The following is a 22970-nucleotide window of genomic DNA, read 5'->3' on the forward strand; positions in this document are numbered from 1 at the left end:
CGAATCAAAACTTTAAGCTCGATTATTTTACATATCCGCAATTGAGCCATCTGCTCTAAGGTCTGTTCAAATGATTTCAACTTAAATCAAACCAAACGAGAATTTTGCATCCTTAAACTGTTGACAGATTATACTTCTTTTGACATAAGAGATAAATAATAAATATGTTTACCCATCGAAAACATTGATTTTTTCTTTACTAAAAAAAGTATAAATACTTTAAATTAATCGATTTGCCTTGAAATAATAACCTTAAACCCAATGTTTTTTTAAAGACTTATCTTCCCCTCAAGGCCTCATCACTAGTTCTTGTTACAAGATCACCTTGTGCCTTACCACTTACTACTTATCATCGATCAAAAACATGACCGTAGCTTCTTTTTTCTTGTAAGCTTTATCAGTTGTGGTTTTTATCTATAAGTCACTCTTTCTTTTACTTTATGTTTAACATATGTTCAACAAAAATTATAAAAAGGGCAGTTTCGGAGACGTTAAGCGCCCTTACTCAAAAATCTATCTTTTGAAGCTATTGTTACCAAAACTGGAGAAAATGTATCACCGGCTCAATAATGTAAAGTAAGTTGACTCATTCTGACGTTTTTTGGTCTTCTTATGTGCTTAATTTTGAACATACTGATTCACTAGCGCCTTTGATCTTAAGATACTTTGTATACAGGGCAACTACGGCCTTGAGTAAATTCTTTTGCTTTCTGTAAACATTCCGATTTTGTGTTGTTTCTATAAGTTCTGACATTCTATAAAAATCTCTATGACAAAAATAACACTGAATCATGTTTAAAATATTAAGTTCAAGACTTCATAGAAAGCAGACGTGATATTCTAAAAGCAATTACTCATAATTTCGATAAAGATTTTGTGATTCTTTTTTTAAATGATGGGATCTTCTAAGACTTGTCTAGGTTTATTCGTTGGCATAAGTTTTTGTTTAATGAACTCTAGCACAAAAGCAGCCTCCATATCCGTACCGATTATCCCAGAAACTGCTCCATGCATTGACCAACAAAACGATGTTCTTCTGCCGGTATTTGGTGAGTGCAGCCAATTCTATGGATGTAAACATGGGAAAGCTACTTTGATAAATTGCCAGGAAGGTTTATTCTTTGATGCCGAAACCAAGAACTGCACCGAGGCTTCGAAATCAAACTGTGTCCAAGAACAATTATTATCGGTATCGAGTAATAACAATTCTGAAATCAAGCCAACATCAGAAAATCCAGAAATTGAGGAAATTCCAAAATACATTTGCTTGGGCAAGGCTATTGGATCTTTGGTGCCTTCTCGAACCAATTGTAGTGAATACTATTCCTGTATCAGCAGTCATCCTAATCTGATGACATGTGGCATGTCAATGGATTTCGATTCATATTCTCAAAAATGCATTCCATCCGAGCTATCAAGCTGTGTGATAAAGGAGAAAGTTCATTTAACAACAACTCGAAAACCGAAACTTATTGAAACCGTTTGTAAGGGAATGTTTGATGGTGAAAAGTTTCCAGTTCCTGGTAATTGTTCGAAGTATTTTGATTGTCTTGGTCATAAAGCTTATGAGAAGTCGTGTGGAGACAAACATTTTTATCCGATTAGCAGGACATGTATTGATCCGGATGTTTCAGAATGTTTTGAAGGAAATGTTCGAGTAAAATCAGTATCCACCGAATCCAATGAGGATAGTGGAAATTTGGATGAAGATGATGTCAAGAAAATGACAGATGGCGATAAATATGCTGCAAGTAGAAATGATACAGTTCGAATGAGTTATACCAAAGGAGTATGAAATAGCAGGTTTTGACTTTGGTATTTTAAAATAAAGTGTTAAGTTGATGCAAGAAAAAGTTGTTTTATTATTATTGGTATAATGGATACAAGTACAATGAAGCACATACGAGTCAGTGTTACTATTTATTCGAATCCTTTAAACAGCTTTCTTTATGAACGGAATAAGCTTCTGAGGTGTAAACAAAGTTTCTTGGGGCCAAAACAGAAGTCGATGTTTCTCTTAATTCCCTAAAACCATAGAACAAATTAAGTTTTGGGTCAAAATTATGACTTGGTCTTTACAAAGTCCAGAGTTTAATTTTCTATCTGTTTGACAGGAGAGTTTCCATCGATTATCTAAAATATTTTCTGTTGACTTCCTGTGGATGAACAAGCAACTTGCTTGCATAGAAAACATGACATTATGGAAATGGAAAAAGCTGTCAAGAAAATTTTGGAGATCATATCATGTGTGAAAATTGAATAACTATTCTCCAGAAGCTTGGTGTCATAAAAATATTAAGTCAAGTGAGATTCAGCGTTGTAAATCTAAGTACGATAAAGTGACTTATAAACTTTAATCTGACTTCAATTGTGTGAAGCAGTATTTTTTGACAAAAGAAAACACCGTTTCGTGCCGTATGGAACATGATTGAATTTTTGTTGGCATTGCATTAGAACTGTCAAATTCCTAGCTAGACATTTTTTAAAAATTGTGTTAGTATCAGTATAAAGAGACGTGGACGTGGCGAACAATTCACATCTGCATATTTGATCTTAAATCAAAAATGTATCAATTTATTATTTATTAATCATGGAATGCAAAAATTTGTGTTTTGACAGATCTAGATCAAGAATAAATTAGTTTATTTTGCCCAAAGGAACCGCCATTAGATTAAGCTCAGATTTCTGACATCCCGCCATAATTGTCTTTCACCCATTGAATGATTTCAATTTATCTATTCGGAAATAAATATATTTAATTGAAGTCAATACAAATTCCAATTATATAGTGATGTTCAAAACATTCTAAGAACAATAAATTGAACACCAGTGATAAGAAATTCATCAACATGTGATCAGCAACCTAAATGTTATGGAAGCAGATAAAGAAACATGAATCTTTGTGAGGTAAATTAATTGCAAACCCCCAACCAATCGATAAACCAAATTGTATTTAATCAACTTTTGTTTTTTTGATGATACAACAAAAGAATTACAAGCTATTTTTAAGTTATGATAACTTCCAGCATTCTTATATAAACTGAGGTCTGGCAACATTTTCCATTAGATGTCATTCAAAATGTCAATCCAAATGTTTGTGTTATTATTTGTTGTTCTTATTGGACTAGCCAGTGCTGCCAGTATTATTGGAGATGTAAGCTTGTAACAATACTGTAATTATTAAGAAATAACCTATGGTCATATATTTTTTAAATATCTGCAGGTAAAAGAATCCAGATGTGGCGAACCTTTATATCATCCTTGTGGAAGTTATTTTGATGAAAACGACTTGTACGGTTCATTAGTATGCAGAAATAAGCCTGATGGAACCTTGTTATTCAGGCCCCAGAGACCCCATGATTACTTTTATTGTATTGGAGGATTTACATACTTGAAGAATTGTGGAAATCGTTTTTTCAATCCAGATATAAATGCATGTGAATAAGAACTTGTGGAAAAGGAAACGTAAATTTTAAATATAAAGAACTTTCCATCAATAATTTCTTTTGATTTGAACTTAAAAAGAAGAACAGAATAAATATAAACAACTGTCAAAACTTTTATTATTTATTATGATGAATGCCGGGCTCATATGGAACAACCTATCTTGTTTTTCAATTGATCGGGTCGACTCACGCTAACAAAATACGAACCAAAGAAGCCACCCACTGGTTCATCAGTTAAGATAGTTAACATTTTTTCAAATTTTGAAATATTGCTTTATTGAGGTATTTATAACAACAAGGATTCATACAAAAAACACATATCGCTTAAAAAATGTCGTCGCAGAAATGTCAGTTTCATCGCAGACGCATTTTCAACAAGATTCCGTAATTCAGTCATTACGTTGTCAAAATTCAACTGGATTTGTAAAAGTGAAATGGCACTTCAAAACTATATACAGTAGACGCTCGATATAGTGAAGTAATAAAAACCAGCCATGTTCAGTGTTAACATCACATATACATCTTCTTTTTCGTTTTCGGCTTTTTCAATATCCGACAAGACTCTATCTTCGTTCCAATCGCCTATGAAACCAGGTGTAAGCCGTTTGCCTTCGTTTAGATGATTGAGTAGATTAATAACGTCTTCAGAAATATTTTTGATGTCCTGTTACCTAAGAACACTAAGGGGAATATCATCTTCCTCATCAAAATGTTCGTTAGATTCAAAAATATTTTTCCAACACTTTGCAATGACCGCACCATCTAAGGTATCCCAACCCGATCGTAAATTGAACACCCCATCCTTGATCGTAATTTCTTTTACCGCTTCGCAAATATTTACTAAAGCAACATAAGAAAATTAAACGTTTTGTATATTTCTTGCATATTTGTTATCATTTCACTACCTTCCTTTTTCAGCTGCAATAATTGAAAAAATATTAATTTTTTTATAAAAAAGTTTTGTCAGTCGGATTACGTTTTGGTCCATCGGTTGAATGAGTGGAGTAACATTTAGTGGCATATAGATTACTGTTATGCAGCCCTCTGACGTTTGAAGCTGATTTTCCGGAGGGTGACTAGGAGCGTAATCCAAAGCAAAAAGAGCTTTAAGTGGAAAATCATTATTTCTAAGAAAATTGTGAACTTCTGGAACAATTAAATTATGAAAACAGTCTTTAAAGATAGCTCCTGTCATCTAAGCTGATTTGGAATGTTACAGGCAAGCACACATTTTTAAATCCTTTGTTTTTCGGAACAGTCTTCTCAGCCCACGAAACTCTGTTTTTCCAGGAAGAAGCATCTAATAGAAACCTGACTCATCAGCGTTATATATTTGATGTGGTTTGAGATCCATACTCTTTATCTCTTTATCTTTATCTTTTACTCTTGAAAAACTCGTTTAAAAGGGCAGAACAGTTCTGGTTGAGAAGATAGCTTCTCTCCGGATATTTTCAGATATCCAACTCCATAACTTTTTTTAAATTTTTTTAGGCACCTATCGCTAGCAACAAAACCATATCTGTTACAATTTATTTTGTTCAGTATAGAAATAGCTTTTTGTTTCAATATCAGTCCACTCACAGGCAGATTCTTTCCACGTTGCTCAAAGAACTATTTATACAGCCTTTTTTCTACATCTGGAAGTTCGGATGTCCTCAAAGTTTTTCTTTTTCCAGGGCCACAATAAGTCTAAGTCGCCGTAGCTGTTATATTGTGCCTCTTTTTATGTATGGAATTTACGGTGGATCTGGCTATTAATTATTGTTTGGCCAAAAATGTTGCCGAAGTACCTGTTACAAATTTGTATTAGCCACTTACCATTTGTTTCTAGATGTCTCCAGTTTCGCGCTCCAAGTTGGGTTAGGTCACCTTCCACTTGTACGCGCCACCTGATCAGCGGTCTTCCTCTACTGCGCTGTCCTGTGGGTGTGGATTCGAAGACTTTCCGGCCGGAGCATTCCATGCGCTCTACGTGACCCAGCCATCTTAGTCGTTGGACTTTTACCCTTCTGGCTAAGTCTACGTCGCTGTACAGCCCGTAGAGCTCGTCGTTCCATTTTCTACTCCACTCCCCTTCGATGCATACGGGACCGTAGATCCCATTGAGAACTTTCATCCGCTTTTGTTATATTCCATGCTTCTGCACCGTATAGCATGATAAGGGTCTTATATAGTAACACTTTGGTCCCTCGAGAGAGGACTTTATAACTCAATTGCTTTCTTAGGCCAAAGAAACAGCGGTTAGCAAGAGTTATTCTGCGTTTGATCTCAGCGCTGGTGTTGTTTACAGCGGAGCCTAGGTAGTCGAAGTCTTTGACTACCTCAAAGTTACGTCTGTCGATGGTGACGTTTTGACCAAGAAGTCGGTGTTGTATGTCCTTTCTTGACGACGGCAGGCACTTTGTTTTGCCCTCATTAACCGTTAAACAAATTTTTGTCGCCTCTGATTTGATACTCACAAAAGCCTCATTGACATCACGCTGAGTTCTTCCGATTATGTCAACGTAATCAGCATATGCCAGTAATTGGACAGACTTTTATAAGATAGTGCCTCTAGTGTTGACGTGTGAGCTCTGCGCTATTCTTTCAAGCACGATGTTGAAAAAATCACATGACAGCGCATCACCTTGTATAAATCCTTTTTTGACATCGAAAGGTTCTGTTAAGTTGTTTTCAACCTTTATGGAGCAGCGTGGATTCTATATGGTCATCCTGCACAAACGGACGAGTTTGGCAGTGATGCCAAAACTAGACATAGCTATATACAACTCGTCCCTGTAGATGTTGTCATATGATGGTGGGTGTCGATTTGGTGTTCTTGGGTTTTTTCCAGGATCTGCCGTAATGTGAATATTTGATCAACTATGGACTTTCTTGGTCTAAAACCACACTAATAAAGACCTACCAGGTTGTTGACGATGGGCTTTAGACGTTCACATATTACGGCAGAAAATATTTTATAGGCGATGTTAAGTAGACTGATGCCTCTATAGTTGGTGCAGTTTAGATGGTCTCCTTTTTACAGGATCGGGCAAACAATACTGTCTTTCCATTCATCGGGCATGCTTTCTACCGACCATATCTTACAGATAAGTTGGTGCATGCTCCTAAACAACTTATCTCCAGCTGCTTTACAGAGCTCGGCATTCAGAACATCCACTCCAGCGGCTTTATTAGACTTCAGCTTAAATATGGCAATCTTTACTTCGTCTAAGTCTGGAGGACGGGATTGTTGGCTTTCGTCGTCTATGTTGATTGGAATTTAGTTCGTCGTCGCCTTTATACAGTTTTTAGAAGTGGTCCTTCTATATCCTCAGCATTGACTGGATGTCCACTATGATGTTTCCACTTTCGTCTTTGCAGCCTTCGGTTCTAGGTCTATGTACCTGTGAATTTCGTTTCACCAGTTCATTAAACTTTCGAACTTCATTCCTGCTTTTAAACCTCTCAACATATTTGACTGCATGCTTCTCATGCCCTCTCTTTTTTCTTCTGAGAAGTCGGCGTTCCTCTCGCCTCTTCTGCTCATAGAGTTCATGAGCAGCAGGGATTTGGCTATCTCTGACGATTGTAGCCGTTCGACATTGTACCTTCTCCCAGCACCTCCCTGATTTGCCTTGGGTCTGGAAATCCGAAGTGCTACCTTGGCTACAACGAGGTAGTGGTCCGAGTCGATGCTAGCTCCTCGGAAAGTTCGTACATCCATTATGCTGGAAGCGTGTCTGGCGTTGATCGCAATATGGTCAATCTGGTTGACGGTAGATTGATCTTGAGAAGTCCAAGTTACTTTGTGGATGTTGAGGTGTGGAAAACACCTACTGACTTCCATGACGTTTCGCCCCGCAGCAAAAACTATGAGCCTTAATCCGTTGTCGGAAGTGTTGTCGTGTAGGCTGTTCTTCCCGATTATTCCACCAAAGATGTCTTCCCTTCCTATCTTCGAATTAAAATCGCCCAGGACTATTTTAATATCGTAGCTAGGGCACTGCTCATATGTTTTGTCTAGGAGCTCGAAGAATATATGTTTGGTGTTGTCGTCTTTCTGTTTTGTGAGGGCGTGCGCGCATATCAGGGTAATGTTGCCGAATTTAGCCTTGATGCGTATGGTCATGAGGCGCTCATTGATGCACCTATAGCTCAAGACTTCTTGCCTTAGTCCGGCTCCAATGACGAATCCGCATCCAAATAAGCGCTGTTGGTTTTCGTGGTAGCAGTCACCATAGTAAATATCGCAGTTTTTCGTCCTCTTTTTGCGCGGCCCATCCCATCGTATTTCCTGGATGGCGGTGATATCTGCTTTACAGAAGTCTAGGGCCTCCGCTTATTTTTCGCCCGCATGTGGTCTGTTAAGGGTTGTCCTTAATTATTTTGCGTTGGTTGTCAACAGTAAATCCATCCGTATCCGAGGCTTGTTGGTGCTTCGCAACTATGAAAGCTTCTACGTGGCCAGGAAGTCAACCCGACGGCACAGCCCTCAACCTGGAGGGCCAGATCCTAAGTATAACTCCAAGGATGGGGAGCCGGATATAAACTCCCATGTGAAAGAAATGTCATTCGTTCATTCGTTGGTCGAATAGTGCTTAACTTTGTAACCGAAATTTTTGCACTACGTCGGAAAAGAAATTCGAACTCATTTTGTGGTTGCAAGTAGCCAATCACAATGACTTGACTAGAAACCGAATATAACCTAGATCAGTGCCCAATTTTCTTTAACGTCTCTGCACCCACGCGATGCCGATATATTTTCCTTGCTTTGTTCCAGAGAATGGATTTTTGGGAATGACAACATCAATATTTTGACGTAGGGAACTACGAATATGACAAGTGTTGCATTCCTTAAAAATTTCGAAAAGAGATTTAATCATACGTGATGGTAGAGAAGTCGAATTCGTCCATTTATCTGTCATCGCCTTCACAACCCAAACCATTTTGTCGATTGAGTAAAAGTTTTGAAGATACCTACCTAAACTTATTTTACAAGTTCATTTTTAAATCTTGAAATATAAACACCTACTATATTTCAACAGCAGATTTCATTTTAGGTTAACATTAAGAACGTCATGAAATGAATGTCATTATGTTTGACGTAAATGACGTTTCCATAAATGGCCTTAAAAAAGACCTCCTGGTACACTTATTTTTATTATTTGATAAATGGTGGAAGATAAATAAAAAAATGCTGAGTAATTTATTTGAACCATAGTCATGTGGAAGTTTTTAGAAATTTGTCAACTGGTCCAAAGTTATTAACTTAACGAAAAATGTCAAATATATTTGTAAATAGCCGAAAATATTAGTTGCATTTTAATGACGACATATTTGCAATTATTTATATATAAAATGGTAAGAACTTTTGCGCATCACTTTCTTAAATAATAATAGCATCACTAAAGTTTTTCAAGACTTAATTGACAGATCACCAGAAATGAATTATTGTTGTTATCATCTGTCAAAAGTAAAATAAATTAGGTCGTGCAACAGTCTGTTGAGAACTAGGGCCTTGTGACTTACAACACTTAACAATTCCTCCGTGCTAGTACTGTTGTCAGGAATGGAGGGGACCTACAGTTTTAAGCCGAATCCAAACGGCAAACTTGAGAAAGCACTTTTATGGCAAGAATTACTCTTGGAGAATTTGTCAATTCCTTGCAAGAAGCAGTACCCATGAAAAACAAACTTTAGATGTCACAGGCAGAGATTGAACGCCATAACCATACCACGGGTACTACCTAATCATTTGGCATTTAAGCAGACATTTCTTCACACATGTGGATGTTTTCCAACTTATCTTCATTTCCTATTTGTGTTATTGTTTCCTGTCGTTTTCTAATTAAAAACAAATTTCAAAAACTTAAAAATAAAAAACAATCTAAACATGAAATCATACGACTTGACAAAGTTTATAAAAATACAAAATAATTCAAAGAATTTGATCTTCGAATTTCTGATTAATAGATAATTCATTTTGACATTGATTTACTTCAGCAAATTTAGGTTACTTTGTATTTATCACTCAAAGAATATTAGATAAGAGCTATGTTAGCAAGGGGTATGTTAGCGTTTTACATTAGCAGAGATTGTTTTACTATATAAAGCTGGAGTTTTTGTTTTTTTTTGTTAACATCAAGTTACTTCTCAACGAAATGTCACTACGGATGCAAGTGATATTATTAATTGTCCTTTTTGGACTAGCCAATTCTGCCAAACCAAAAGAACCTGTAAGTTTGTTTTATTATTTTGATCATAAAAGCTTTAGATTATCTTATTTTAACTATTTGTCCAGGAACAGAAGAAGCAATGTGTTGACAACACTTTGTACGCCAAATATGCGTGTGAACATCAAAAAGATGGAGTAAAGATTTTGGTCCCTGGAAAATGTTCAGAATACTACGAATGCTCGAACGGATTGAGCAAGAAGAAGACTTGTCCGAAATTCTTTGATCCAAAGACTCAAAAATGTGTATCTCAATCGACATGTGTCGAGGTTGATAATACAGACTGTATTATACCCACACCACCACCATGCTCTGGAAAACCACCAACGCCAGCACCACCAACACCTTCAACTCCTTGTGAATGCCCAGCTCCAACACCTCCACCAACATGTCCAGCTCCTCCGTCATGTCCACCACCAATTGCTTGCCCAAAACCTCCCTCATGTCCACCACCAACTGAATGTCCAGCACCTCCAACTTGTCCAGGATATCCAGTAGAACCTCCAGTACAACCTCCAGTACAACCTCCAGTACAACCTCCAGTACAACCTCCAGTAGAACCTCCAACCGTCCCTACGCCGAAACCACCATGTCCACCACCCTCAGGAGGTCCATGTGGCAATTGGTTCAATCCCAACGATTTGTACGGTTCATTCGTCTGTAAAAACAAGGCCGATGGAACTAAGTTGATTGCTCCATCAAGCTGCCGCGATTACTATTATTGTATTGGAGGACATTCTTATCGCAAGTTCTGTGGAAGTAACTATTACTTCGATCCAAAAGTTGGTGCCTGTGATTTGAAGAGCAATGTTCACTGCCCGTCCGAAACAAAATTGGTGCTTTAAACAGGTCCAATCGTTATAAATTTTGGATGTTTCATACAAAACATAAATAAAATATTAAATCGGAATTTGAAGATTAAAAGTAAATAGCTGATTATTATGAAAATCTTACATTTAAATAATCAATTAGCAAGAGTTTTGATAATTGAGAATGCTCGAGAACATGAATATCTAGAAAATTAAAAAGTACCAACGAAAAGTGTAGTGCCTTAATTTCTTAATCCTTGAAGTTTTCAAATTACAAACTTCGATAATTTATCAGTTGATAATTGATTATCCAATTAATTGAGAATATCTTTTGTGGTATGCAGCTGGAGCTAAAGTTTCCAAACAACTCTCCAAAACTTACAAACTCCAAAAGTCAAGCTAAAAAAAGCAAAGCATTGTAGACGATTGTTTCGCGGCTCTAGCTTAAATTTCATATTTTTGGGTGATGGCTGTGGACTGATACATGTTTTTTTTATAATTTACAGGCAGTTAAGGGGTTATTAGTATCCTTTGTATGTTCATATTTTTAAAAAAAGTGCTAGCGTTAGGAAAATGGGGGATTTAAGAGGAGATACCGGTGCACATTGGTCTTAAAGTTCTGAACAAAACATTCCACATTCTCGATGTGGGAATGACAGTACGTCTGAAATTGAGCTCGAGGGTAGGCTAATGAGCATTCCTGAAAGTGCAGTTGCTAATTTAACAGAACATTATTTCGTCGCTGTTTAAGAAAATCAACAAAAAAAAATTCTCTATCTTTCTGTCAAACTGGCATAACTGTATCACTTTACAAGTCCGCTAGATGGAGTTTGTTCCAATTGTCACATGTTTCCTTTTCATTGTTTGTTTATGATTAATATAGCCAGAATTTAGTTTATCTCAGTTGTTCGCGATGACCGCACGTGTTTTGTATGTGGAAAAGTGTAATATAATCGTGTTGTGCTCGGGATTTATGGTTTAATTTTATTGAAAAAAGAACTAACTTGTGCTGAACCAGTTTTCACGATAAAGTAAGTACAGTTTTAGGTATAATTTTTTTTGTTTTTAAACAAAATGTGTCACTTTTCCCGATAAATTAAAAAAATAATGTGTTTTTGCAATGACACTTTTCTTACTCATGCCAATTTTACCGTTCCTAATGTAAATGAACCCACCGTGTCTTCAAGACGTATGTGTGTCTTAATTTGTTGGGATTGCATTTTAAAATAATTAACTGAAGTCTTAAGGCCCAACTATAATAGGCATAAGTAAACATAAGCTTATGTCAAAAACCCAACGAAAATTCACTTAAGGTTGCGAAATTACTGCATAGCCATAATGCAATTTTGCTCACGTATCTACATGTCAGAATTTACTTATGCGGCGAGCGACTCCATTATGTTCACTCGTATTGAGTGTATTCGCACGTTTACTTATGCGCGCATATGCTAGCTTATGCCTATTATAGTTGAGCCTTTATATCAATCCCGATCGAAAGCCCACCTGTTGCGTCCACTTCTCGAGCTGCGTCCTCCAGTGAATCTGGCGATTTTTCAGATGACGATATTGATGCTGACCCCAACTTCGATGACTCGAATAACAAGACCCAACGCTAGCATCAGCACTTTTCACTCAAGCATAAGAAATAATGAGGTAGGCGAAGGGGTAGCTAAAGATCGAAGTCAGGACAGAGCTGAAGATCGGAAGGAAGATCGAGGTGAATGTCTAGTCACAGAAGTTTCATCTCAACAAACACCAAAGCGCAAAACAAATCCAAAGTACTGGAAAAAGAATAACGCAAAAAGATTGAGAAACTCAGGTAAGTCGTATCAATCGGTTTCGAAGTCAGAAAGATTTATACAGCGACGATCTGTAAAAATATTGATAGAACAACGAAAGGCATGAAACATTGCGGCAGTATTCTGGCGATGTTAATGTTTCGATTATAGTTCTATCACCTATCATTTTTAAAGTCCTTTTTTGAATTCTTTCCAAGAGATTTAAACTTTTCTTAGGGGCACCTTCCCAAATATACAAGTTATATTCAAATTTTGGACGTATGAAGGACATATTTGAAGGGTTGAAAAATTTTTTGCACTGTTCGTCGGAGAAATCCTAAGGACCTGACAGCATTCTATAAGATCAAGTGTCATTCTGTGATACGCACAAAGAGTACTGACAGTTGATTAATTTCCGAAATGCAAATTCCACTCATAGATAGCGGCATCGGGGGGGAGGTGCTACGCTATAACGACAGGAGACAGCATTGAGTTTTCGAAGCCTTAAATTCTACACGGACAATGCTGTCAAGATCAGAATTTAATAAGCTTATCATACGCTGCCGTTGAAGTTCCACATCCGAAGGATATGGATATGAATCTAGAAACGAATATGAAAAGCTGAGGGTACTGTCGTCGACGAAGCAGTTTAATGGATTGAAAATGACAGACAAAAGATCATTTATGAATATAAGGAAGAAAGTCGCAGACAAACCGGAACCCTAGGGGACATCACGTCGCTTGAGAAAATTATTGTCGTATCTGAAAAAATGCGATTTTCAGATTTTGATGCAGTTTTAACAAATAAAAAATAATCTTTCCAATGCTGATTCACGGGTTTTAATATCTACCTTAGTTACAGAGATAATTATATTCATTTTGTCGTATGTGCAAGGTCGAATGCGTTTGGGTTTTTTAATTGTCGTATGTGTTAAAAGTCCTGCACACACGCCAATTTCTTTTAAGTTACGGTAAATCATTGTCGTATGTGCTATGAGGATATGTTGAGGACGTGTACATAACAGAGAAACTTCAGTCAACTTTAGGATGTCGTTCGGTTCGGGTGAGTCATCTCCGCCGGAATTATCAACTGAACTTATTGCGTAAGTATTATGACTTAAAACTCAATTTAAATAATTTTCAACTGTTCAAATGATGACGAAGATATTGATCCAACCTTTTCTCCGAATAAAAATGAGCACTCTGCCCTCAGATCGTTCTATCAGAAGGCAGGCCATATCATTAAAACTCCAACACCTCATTCGAACCTAATGGTACATAAGTGAAGCTTAAAATCCGACTACAGTTCATCTTGTAATTATTTTTAAAGTCTATATCAAAGTTTACATTAAATTATTGTAACAATAACCTTTATTTAACAGCTTGCAGCGAATCACAAACACCTACAGGGAAACGAGAAACGCAACCCGTCGTTCTAGAAACAAAATGTATGAAAAAACTCAGTGAACAAGGTTTACCATTTACAATCAACAAAGGTGTTCAAAAAGAAGGAAGAACTTTGAAACCAACACGTCCTGCCACATGATTTAATGTATGCACACAAAATATTTCACATGAACGCAGGTGCGACATTCATTAAAATGTTTGGAGTTTGACTTCGGGTGAAAAAAAAATTGTCCCTGGCTGCAAAAAAATTACATAATATTGTGCTATTTAGAACGAAACACTGAGTGAGCGTTCTGTTGTCAAAAGTAATGGCTGATCATCGTAGCCTCGAGATCTTAACGTTATGGAGCGATTCTTGCGAACTGCAAAATAGAAATAGTTTGAATTCGACGGCAATAGTACAATTTTTGCATGACCATCGAGAAATTGATAAAATAGTGAAAAATATTGTGAGCCGAGTCATTCGTGCTTGTAAGATGCCGATTCGGTTCATAGCGTGATCGAAAAGCATTTAAGAAACTTCGAGATTCCTATTCAAATTTCATTTAAGAATACTAAAAAATATGAATTATCCCAACGTCACATTGAAGTTATTGCAAATGAACGGATCAGATTTTGAAAACTTTGCTTAAAAAGCAAGTAACTTGTCATTCCAAACCATTGAATATTTTCAAGTAAAAAGTTTGTTTTACAGTAAAAATAATTTATTTAAGCTTGGGTTCAAATTTTCTTTTAATGAAACTTTTTATACTTATGTATGTCTCAATTCACAAACGCATCACTGCAGAGATGATTTGCGATCATCCCTTTGCACGTCCATAAACGTAAAAAATTGGTCAATTTTCCATTAATGCAAAGTTTGTTAAACTGATGCACAAATATAAAGTAAAAACGAAAAAAGAAAACTAAATTGGACCGCAAATATTGATGAAGGAGTAAAAAAGGCTTACTTACTTACTTAAGGTGGCGCTACAGTCCTGTATGAACTAGGGCCTCACCCAACAAACTTCTCCATCTAGCTCGGTCCCTAGCTAGATGTCTCCAGATTCGCGCTCCAAGTTGGGTGAGGTCACCTTCCACTTGTGCGCGCCACCTGATCCGCGGTCTTCCTCTACTGCGCTGTCCTGTGGGTGCGGATTCGAAGACTTTCCGGGCCGGAGCATTGGTTTCCATGCGTTCTACGTGACCCAGCCATCTAAGTCGTTGGACTTTTACTCTTCTTGCTAAGTCTACGTCGCTGTACAGCCCGTACAGTTCGTCGTTCCATCTTCTCCTCCAATCGCCTTCGATGCATACGGGACCGTAGATCACACGAAGAACTTTTCTCTCGAAGCGACCCAAGGTGCTTTCATCCGCTTTTGTCATGGTCCATGCTTCTGCACCGTATAGCAGGACGGGGATGATAAGGGTCTTATATTGCAACACTTTGGTCCCTCGAGAGAGGACATTACCACTCAATTGCTCTCTTAGTCCAAAGAAACAGCGGTTAGCAAGAGTTATTCTGCGTTTGATCTCAGCGCTGGTGTTGTTTTCTGCGTTTACAGCGGAGCCTAGGTAGACGAAGTCCTTGACTACCTCAAAGGTACGTCTGTCGATTGAGACGTTTTGACCAAAACGTCGGTGTTGTATGTCCTTTCTAGACTACAGCATGTACTTTGTTTTGCCCTCATTAACCGTTAAACCCATATTTGCCGCCTCTGCCTCAATAGGTATTCACAAAAGCCCCATTGACATCACGCTGAGTTCTTCCGATTATGTCAATGTCATCAGCATATGCCAGTAATTGGACAGACTTTTGAAAGATAGTGCCTCTAGTGTTGACGTGTGAGCCCTGCACTATTTTTACAAGAACGAGTTTAAAAAAAAATTGCATGAGAGCTCATCACCTTGTCTAAAAACCTTTTTTGACATCAAAAGGTTCTGTTAAGGTGTTTCCAACCTTTATGGAGCAGCGTGAATTCTCCATGGTCATCCTGCACAAACGGACGAGTTTGGCAGGGATGCCAAAACTAGACATGGCTCTATACAGCTCGTCCCTGTAGATGCTGTCATATGCGGCCTTGAAATCGATGAAAAGATGGTGGGTGTCGATTTGGTGCTCTTGAGTTTTTTCCAGGATCTGCCGTAATGTGAATATTTGATCAACTGTGGACTTTCCTGGTCTAAAACCACACTGATAAGGACCTATCAGGTTGTTGACGATGGGCTTTAGACGTTCACATATTATGGCAGAGAAGATTTTATAGGCGATGTTAAGTAGACTTATTCCTCTATAGTTGGTGCAATTTAGAGGGTCTCCTTTTTTCAGGATCCGGCAAACAATACTGAGGTTCCATTCATCGGGCATGTTTTCTTGCGACCATATCTTACAGATAAGTTGGTGCATGCTCCTAACCAACTTATCTCCAGCTGCTTTAAAGAGCTCGGCATTCAAGTCATCTGCTCCAGCGGCTTTATTAGACTTCAATTTAGATATGGCAATCTTTACTTCGTCTTAGTCGGGAGGACGGGATTGCTGGCTTTCGTCGTCTATATCGAATGGGTCATCCTGCCTGACAGCGGGATTCAGTTCTTCGTCGCCGTTATACAGGCTGCAGAAGTGGTCCTTCCATATCCTCAGCATTGACTGCGGTTCCACTATGATGTTTCCACTTTCGTCTTTGCAGCCTTCGGTTCTAGGTTTATGTACCTGTGAATTTCGTTTCACCTGTTCATAAAACTTTCGAACCTCATTCCTGCTTTTATACCTCTCAAAAAAGGCTACTTCTCCCCAAAAATAACCCACTATCTATACACTTCGGAAATCAGATCGATACACATTTATGGAGTTGCCGTATGGTGGACCGCACTGGACAAGATGGTAAATCTAAATAAGCTCATCAAAGTCCGACCGCAGCACTGGAAGTGCTTTTAAACCTAACACCTCTTGAAATCTTCTCCAAAATGGTGGCAGCCAACTCATGTATGAGGATAAGAGCCACCTCTCAATGGAACATTAACAATACTGGGCATACTACTATCCCAGATCTATCCCAGATCGCTTAGACTATACCACCCCAAAAATGGTATTCGGTAAAAGCTTCCATGTGTCCATCCCTTCAAGATCAATGTAGTGTATTCCAGGCAAAAGTAATGGCCATTAAAGAGGAATTATCCTGGCTTAAAGAAAACGTTATATCTTGAAACGATATACGAATATTCTCGGACAGCCAAGCCGCTCTTAAATCTCTCGCGTCTGTCTCCACAAACTCTCAAGTAATCCACGATTGCCGATCATCTCTGAATGAGATGACGGAACAGTTTAATATTCGCCTAATTTGGGTGCCGGGCCAAATAGACATTCCGGAAAATTGCAAAGCCGATAAGGTCGCCAAAAACGGAACACTTCTGCCTAAAGTTAGACAAAAACATAACATAGGAACACCACTTGCTACATGCAAATATCTTCTAAAACAATATGTTCTAGAATCAACAAATTCTAGATAATCACAGAGTACCAACTGCCTAGCAACCAAGCAAATAAGCCAAGCATAGACTTAAAACGGTCAAAAGCCTTGATATCCTTGTGCAGACAAAGTATAAGCTCTACAATTGGAGTAATAACAGGACACTTCCTCAGAGGAAGACATGCTCTGAGGCTAGGGGTCTAAACAAATGACTTCTGTAAAAGCTACATGGGCGAATAGGAAGAGGAAACAGTCCAACACCTTCTATGTACATGTCCAGCACTCTCCATAAGAAGGGATAACTTTCTCGGTAATCCCTTCTTCGATAATACCAGTGAACTGGCAACGATTGACAAAAAATGTCTCTCTAACTTCATTAAAAATACAAAATGGTTTGTTGAAGTTCATTAATCTCCCATGAGTAACCTCATTAGTGGTATCACAATAGACCCTAGAGGTGTACGTGCGTCTGGACAGCCACTCCAACTTAACCTACAGAAAACTTAAAACCTAAACAAAAGTTATTAAAACTTGATTTTCGACTCAAATATATTTTTAAAAATTTTAGATTATGGTTTCCAACTTGTTTAAACTTATAAAAAATATTGTTTTCAACAATCGATGACAGGTTTTTTACAAAAAATAAAAACCTGAACAAAAACATTAATAAAAGTTGGTAAAAATTGATTTTCGACTTAAATATCTTTTCAAAACCTTGACATATAGGTTTTAAACTAATTTTATCTTTTAAAAAATTTGTTGTCAACATTCAGTAACATTTTTAGCGACAACCAGCAGGAAGGTGAAGGTGATTTCTAATCCAACGAAGAGATTCATCGATACCAAAAGCACGCATTTTTTATAAAAGAGCTTGGTACCAAACTCTAACAAATGCTTTTAAAATATCTTACTTTTTTTTAAAGCGATGTAAGGATTTTTTCTACTGTTCTGTGAGATGAACCATGAGATCACCAGTGGACCTATTGCTACGAAAGCCATACTGTCCGTCAGAACTTCTGTTCTTCGAAATATTGCTTAAGCTGATGATAATCAGCGTTTCCATGACCTTGAAAAGAAGGGACGTGAGTGCTATTGGACGATAGTTTGAGAGCGAGGAGGATTCGGCTTTTTTAGGGACAGGCTGGGCAAATGCTTTTTTGCATCCGATCGGAAAGAGACCTGTAGAGTAGGAAAAAAGGAAAAGTTTACGTAGTGGTTTTGCCAGCGATGAAGAACACCTCTTCAGAACAATAGTACTCTTGCAACTGCACGAGTGCGAAACAAGATTTTTCCCAAAGAATCGTTTACGCTCTCAAGAACAGCAGTACTCATGACAGTTTTCGGTAGCGTCGAATTAACAGAAATCTGTTACTAACTAACTTACTTAAGGTGGCGATACACTCCGGGGTGGACCTGGGCCTCAACCAACATACGTCTCCAGCCAGCACGGTCCATAGCTAGCTGTCTCCAGTTTCGCACGCCGAGTTGGTTGAGGTCTTCACCTGAGTCGCGGTCTTCCTCTACTGTGACGTTCCCCCGGGATTGGATTCGAAGCCCTTCCGGGCTGGAGCACTGACGTCCATTCGCTCTGCATGACTCAGCCATCTAAGCCCTTACAGTTCGTAGTAATATCTTTTCCTCCATTCATTCACCCGAAGAATTTTTCTCTCGAAGAATCCTAAGACGTTCTCAGCTTTCTTTAAGAGGGTCTGGGCCTCAGTGCCATGAATAAAAACCAGGATGATGAGTGTCTTATAGATAGTGATTTTACATGCTAGAGAGAGGACTTTACTTCTCAATTGCCTTCTAAGTCCAAAGAAGCAGGGATTTGCAAGAGTTATTCTTCGTTTGATTTCAGCGCTGGTGTCGTTGTCTGCATTCATTGCGGTGTCTAGGTAGGCAAAGTCCTTAACTACCTCAAAGTTATAGCTGTCCATGGTGACGTTTTGTCCAAGACGTCGTCGTTCAGTGTCCTTTTTTGATGACAGCATATACTTGGTCTTGCCCTCATTGACCACTAAACCCATCTTCTTCGCTACCGTTGCAATGCTCAAAAACGCTCCACTGACATCACGCTTTGATCTTCCAATTATGTCAATATCATCTGGATGGACCTTTGGAAGATTGTGCCTCTAGTGTTGGCGGTTGAGTTTTGCACTATTCTTTCCAGAACGATGTTGAAGGAGTCGCATGACAGTGCATCGTCTTGTCTAAAACCTTTTTTGACATCAAATGCATCGGTAAGATCTTTTCTGACCTTGATAGAGCAGCTTGCATTCTCCATCGTCATTCTGCACAAACGGATAAGTTTGACAGGGATGACAAAACTAGATATGCTCGGTAGAGCTCTTCCCTATAAATGCTGTCATACGCGGCTTTAAAATCGATAAAGAGATGGTGAGCATCGATTTGAACCTCCTGTTCTTTTCCAAGATCTGCCGTAGAGTGAATATTTGGTCGATAGTGGACTTTCCTGGTCTGAAGTCACACTGATAAGGACCTATCAGGTTGTTTATGAACAGCTTCAGACGTTCACATAATACGGCATAAAGGATCTTATAAGCAATGTTAAGGAGACTGATGCCTCTTTAGTTGGCGCTATTAAAAGGGTCTCCTTTGTAATGTATCGGGCACATTATGCTGAGATTGCTTACACTGTTGAAACTCAAGACTTTTTGCCTGAGTCTAGTTCCAACATCAAATCCACACCCAAAATAGACGCTGTCTCCTTTGTATAACTCCAAGGACGGGGAGCCAGATAAACCGCTCCTTATGGGCCTGGGCTCCGAATAAGTCGTAGAAGCAGTCTAAGGTGTTCACTAAGTAGTTCAACTTTACTGGAACTGTAGACGCCACCGTTGATTCTATCTCGAGAATTCGTCTGCTGCTGTCTGAATAAGGAGAGGTGCCTTATTTGAAACAACAGATTTCCAGTGGGGTTAGAACCCAATCTCCAGTTGAGGTACTAGGTACTCGATGTTCACCACGGTAAGGTGAGAGTAGGAGTTGATAGACAGAGGGGTTTTTAATAAAAACCTTTGGACGATTGTGTCCTCTTGAATGCACATGTCTACCATTTGAACATAAACAGCAATCTGTGCCGCAAGCAAATTGGCTTTATCAATCGAGCTTATATATAGGGACTGTCATTGTGGACTAGCGTTGGAACCGAGGAAGACGTGGTGTTTCGTACGTTTTGTACATATGACCAGAATTTTGTTCTACCTTTGGGACAATGTAGTATTTTTTGCCATAATTTCTGATCATGCAAAAAATGTGGTTCGTCGAAAATGACGATTGCAGGTCATTCTAGATCGTTGGCTTTATAAGAAACTAACATCTCTGAACCCAATAACCTTTTTGCAGCTCAAAATCGAACCATGAGTTCTCTTTCGGTTCGATAGATTTTACCCTATTCTGGATAAAATTTCTCATTTCACAAAGAGTTAAATTGCTCGGTGTCATTTTTTACAAGCTAAATTTTGTCAGATTATAGGAGATCGGAGCTAAAATAGAGAATAGTTGTTATAATTGAATCTCCTCAGAGATAAATTATGGTAAAACTGATATGCTTGGCGGATAGTTCCTCTAACAGACTTAAGCTTAATTTTTAACTTAATTTTTTTAATTATAAGAACCTCGGGTTAACCATTACATTTGGCAATCCTGATTGTGGACCACTTATAAACCCATAGATAAAACAAACGACAAATTATAGAAAGATTTAATTTATTATAATTAAAAAAAGATCAATTAATTGTTAGATTGATAATTTCCTGTGATTATTCAAAATAATAAACTTTCAAATGTTTGGGAAAGTTCTATATGATAAGACCCATAAATTTATCGCAAAACTTTCTTAGATTATGACGAGCTATCTTTCACATTTTGACTATAAAACCAGCTGCTTACATTTTTAGACATTTAAAAATTGTGCATTTCATCAACATGTCACATGGAATTTTTGTGCTTTTCTTTGGTGTCCTTATTGGATTGACCTGTGCTGCCAAACTAAAGGAACCCACAGTAAGTATTTTGCCTTATTTTGCTGCAGTTTGAAAGTTAATTTTTATCGTGTTTGTTTTATGATTATGCATGGATAGACAGAAAAACCACAATGTGTAGACAATACTTTGTACGCTAAGCACGTGTGTGAAAATCAGAAAGATGGTGAAAAACTTTTAGTTCCTGGCTCCTGCTCCGACTACTATTTGTGCTCGAAAGGTGTAAGCGAAAAGAAGTCTTGTTCGAAATTCTTTGATCCAGCATCCAAAAAGTGTGTTTCAACATCAAAATGTGTTGAGGTCGATAATACAGACTGTGAGATACCAACACCGCCACCATGCGGTGTAACCCCATCAACTCCAGCAACTTGTGAATGCCCAGCGACTCAAGCTCCACCTACATGTCCGGTTGTAACATGTATACCTCCTACATGTCCGCCACCAGTTAAATGCCCAGCACCAAAAAAATGCCCACCGCCTCCAAAGTGTCCCTAAATACTTACAAAGCGTAATTTCATGATTTCTGGCAGGTTAGAAAAGGGTTAGTTCATTTTTGAACTAACTAAAGAAGACAAAATAAAGCAAAACAAATCAAGGTTAATTGCATTTTGATTATGAAACATAAATCAATCGCTGCACAAAGCCCGCACAGAAGTAAGAAGTCAGCGTAAATCGAAATATGTCATAACTTATTTTGACATTCATCAAGGTAAGAAAAAAAACAAATAAAACTTAGAATGTAAAATGAATGGTTTGTGTTTAGTTTTAAAAATGTTTGAGAATTTGAAAATATGTTAATACTTACTTACTTACTTACTTAAAGTGGCGCTACAGTCCTGTGTGAACTAGGGCCTCACCCAACAAACTTCTCCGTCTAGCTCGGTCCCTAGCTGGATGTCTCCAGTTTCGCGCTCCAAGTTGGGTGAGGTCACCTTCCACTTGTGCGCGCCACCTGATCCGCGGTCTTCCTCTACTGCGCTGCCCTGTGGGTGTGGATTCGAAGACTTTCCAGGTCGGAGCATTGGTTTTCATGCGCTCTACGTGACTCAGCCATCTTTGTCGTTGGACTTTTACCCTTCTGGCTAAGTCTACGTCGCTGTACAGCCCGTAGAGCTCGTCGTTCCATCTTCTCCTCCAATCGATTTCGATGCATACAGGACCGTAGATCACATTCAGAAACCCAAGGTGCTTTCATCTGCTTTTGTCATGCTTCAGCACAGTATTGCAGGAAGGGAATGATAAGGGTCTTATATAGCGACAATTTGGTCCCTCGAGAGAAGACTTTACCACTCAATTGGTTTCTTAGGCCAAAGAAACAACGGTTAGCAAGAGTTATTCTTGGTTTGATCTCAGCGCTGGTGTTGTTTCCCGCGGAGACTAGGTGACGAAGTCCTTGGCTACCTTAAAATTACGTCTTTCGATGCTGACGTTTTGACCAAGACGTCGGTGATGTAGGCGATTTCTTGAGGACAGCATGCACTTTGTTTTGCCCTCATTAGGTTTCTGCCTCAATACTCACAAAAGCTCCATTGACATCACTCTGAGTTCTTCCGATTATGTCAATGTCATCAGCATATGCCAGTAATTGGACTGACTTTTCAAAATTAGTGCCCCTAGTGTTGACATGTAAGCTCTGCACTATTTTTTCAAGTACGATGTTAAAAAAAATCGCATGAGAGCGCATCACCTTGTCTTAAACGGTTTTTGACATCGAAAGCTTCTGTTAAGTTGTTTCCAACCAAACGGAAGAGTTTGGCAGGGATGCCAAAACTAGACATGGCTTTTTACAGCTCGTCCTTGTAGATGCTGAAGATAAAAAGATGGTGGATGTCGATTTGTTGTTCTTGGGTTTTTTTTCCAGGATT

At 38.3% G+C, this 22970-nt stretch overlaps 3 protein-coding genes and 1 long non-coding RNA gene across 5 annotated transcripts; all 4 read left to right on the top strand.

The window, feature by feature from the left end:
• Positions 1-949: 949 nt before the first annotated feature.
• On the top strand, positions 950-1795 carry LOC129951742 (probable chitinase 10). Its single transcript, XM_056064054.1, has one exon. The coding sequence runs from the start codon at positions 950-952 to the stop codon at positions 1793-1795; it is 846 nt and encodes a 281-aa protein (XP_055920029.1).
• A 1196-nt stretch (positions 1796-2991) lies between these two features.
• LOC129941234 (uncharacterized) lies at positions 2992-3563 on the top strand. Its single transcript, XR_008780831.1, has 2 exons — positions 2992-3154; positions 3224-3563. It is a non-coding gene; the product is annotated as an uncharacterized LOC129941234 (long non-coding RNA).
• A 5962-nt stretch (positions 3564-9525) lies between these two features.
• On the top strand, positions 9526-10590 carry LOC129941227 (uncharacterized). Of its 2 annotated transcripts, none has more exons than XM_056049813.1 (2): positions 9526-9664; positions 9736-10590. In XM_056049813.1, exons 1-2 carry the CDS (start codon positions 9590-9592, stop codon positions 10504-10506), a joined length of 846 nt encoding a protein of 281 aa, XP_055905788.1. In that variant the 5' UTR covers positions 9526-9589; the 3' UTR covers positions 10507-10590. The 2 variants fall into 2 exon arrangements, with proteins under 2 accessions (XP_055905788.1, XP_055905787.1); XM_056049812.1 differs by having other exon boundaries at positions 9534-9664; positions 9730-10590.
• A 10398-nt stretch (positions 10591-20988) lies between these two features.
• Positions 20989-21700, top strand: LOC129941232 (late cornified envelope-like proline-rich protein 1). The gene is made up of 2 exons (XM_056049819.1): positions 20989-21127; positions 21205-21700. The coding sequence occupies exons 1-2, from the start codon at positions 21050-21052 to the stop codon at positions 21598-21600; spliced, it is 474 nt and encodes a 157-aa protein (XP_055905794.1). The 5' UTR covers positions 20989-21049; the 3' UTR covers positions 21601-21700.
• The last annotated feature ends 1270 nt before the right edge of the window (positions 21701-22970 follow it).

Source organism: Eupeodes corollae, chromosome 1, assembly GCF_945859685.1.
Source record: "Eupeodes corollae chromosome 1, idEupCoro1.1, whole genome shotgun sequence".
Lineage (NCBI taxonomy): Eukaryota > Metazoa > Arthropoda > Insecta > Diptera > Syrphidae > Eupeodes > Eupeodes corollae.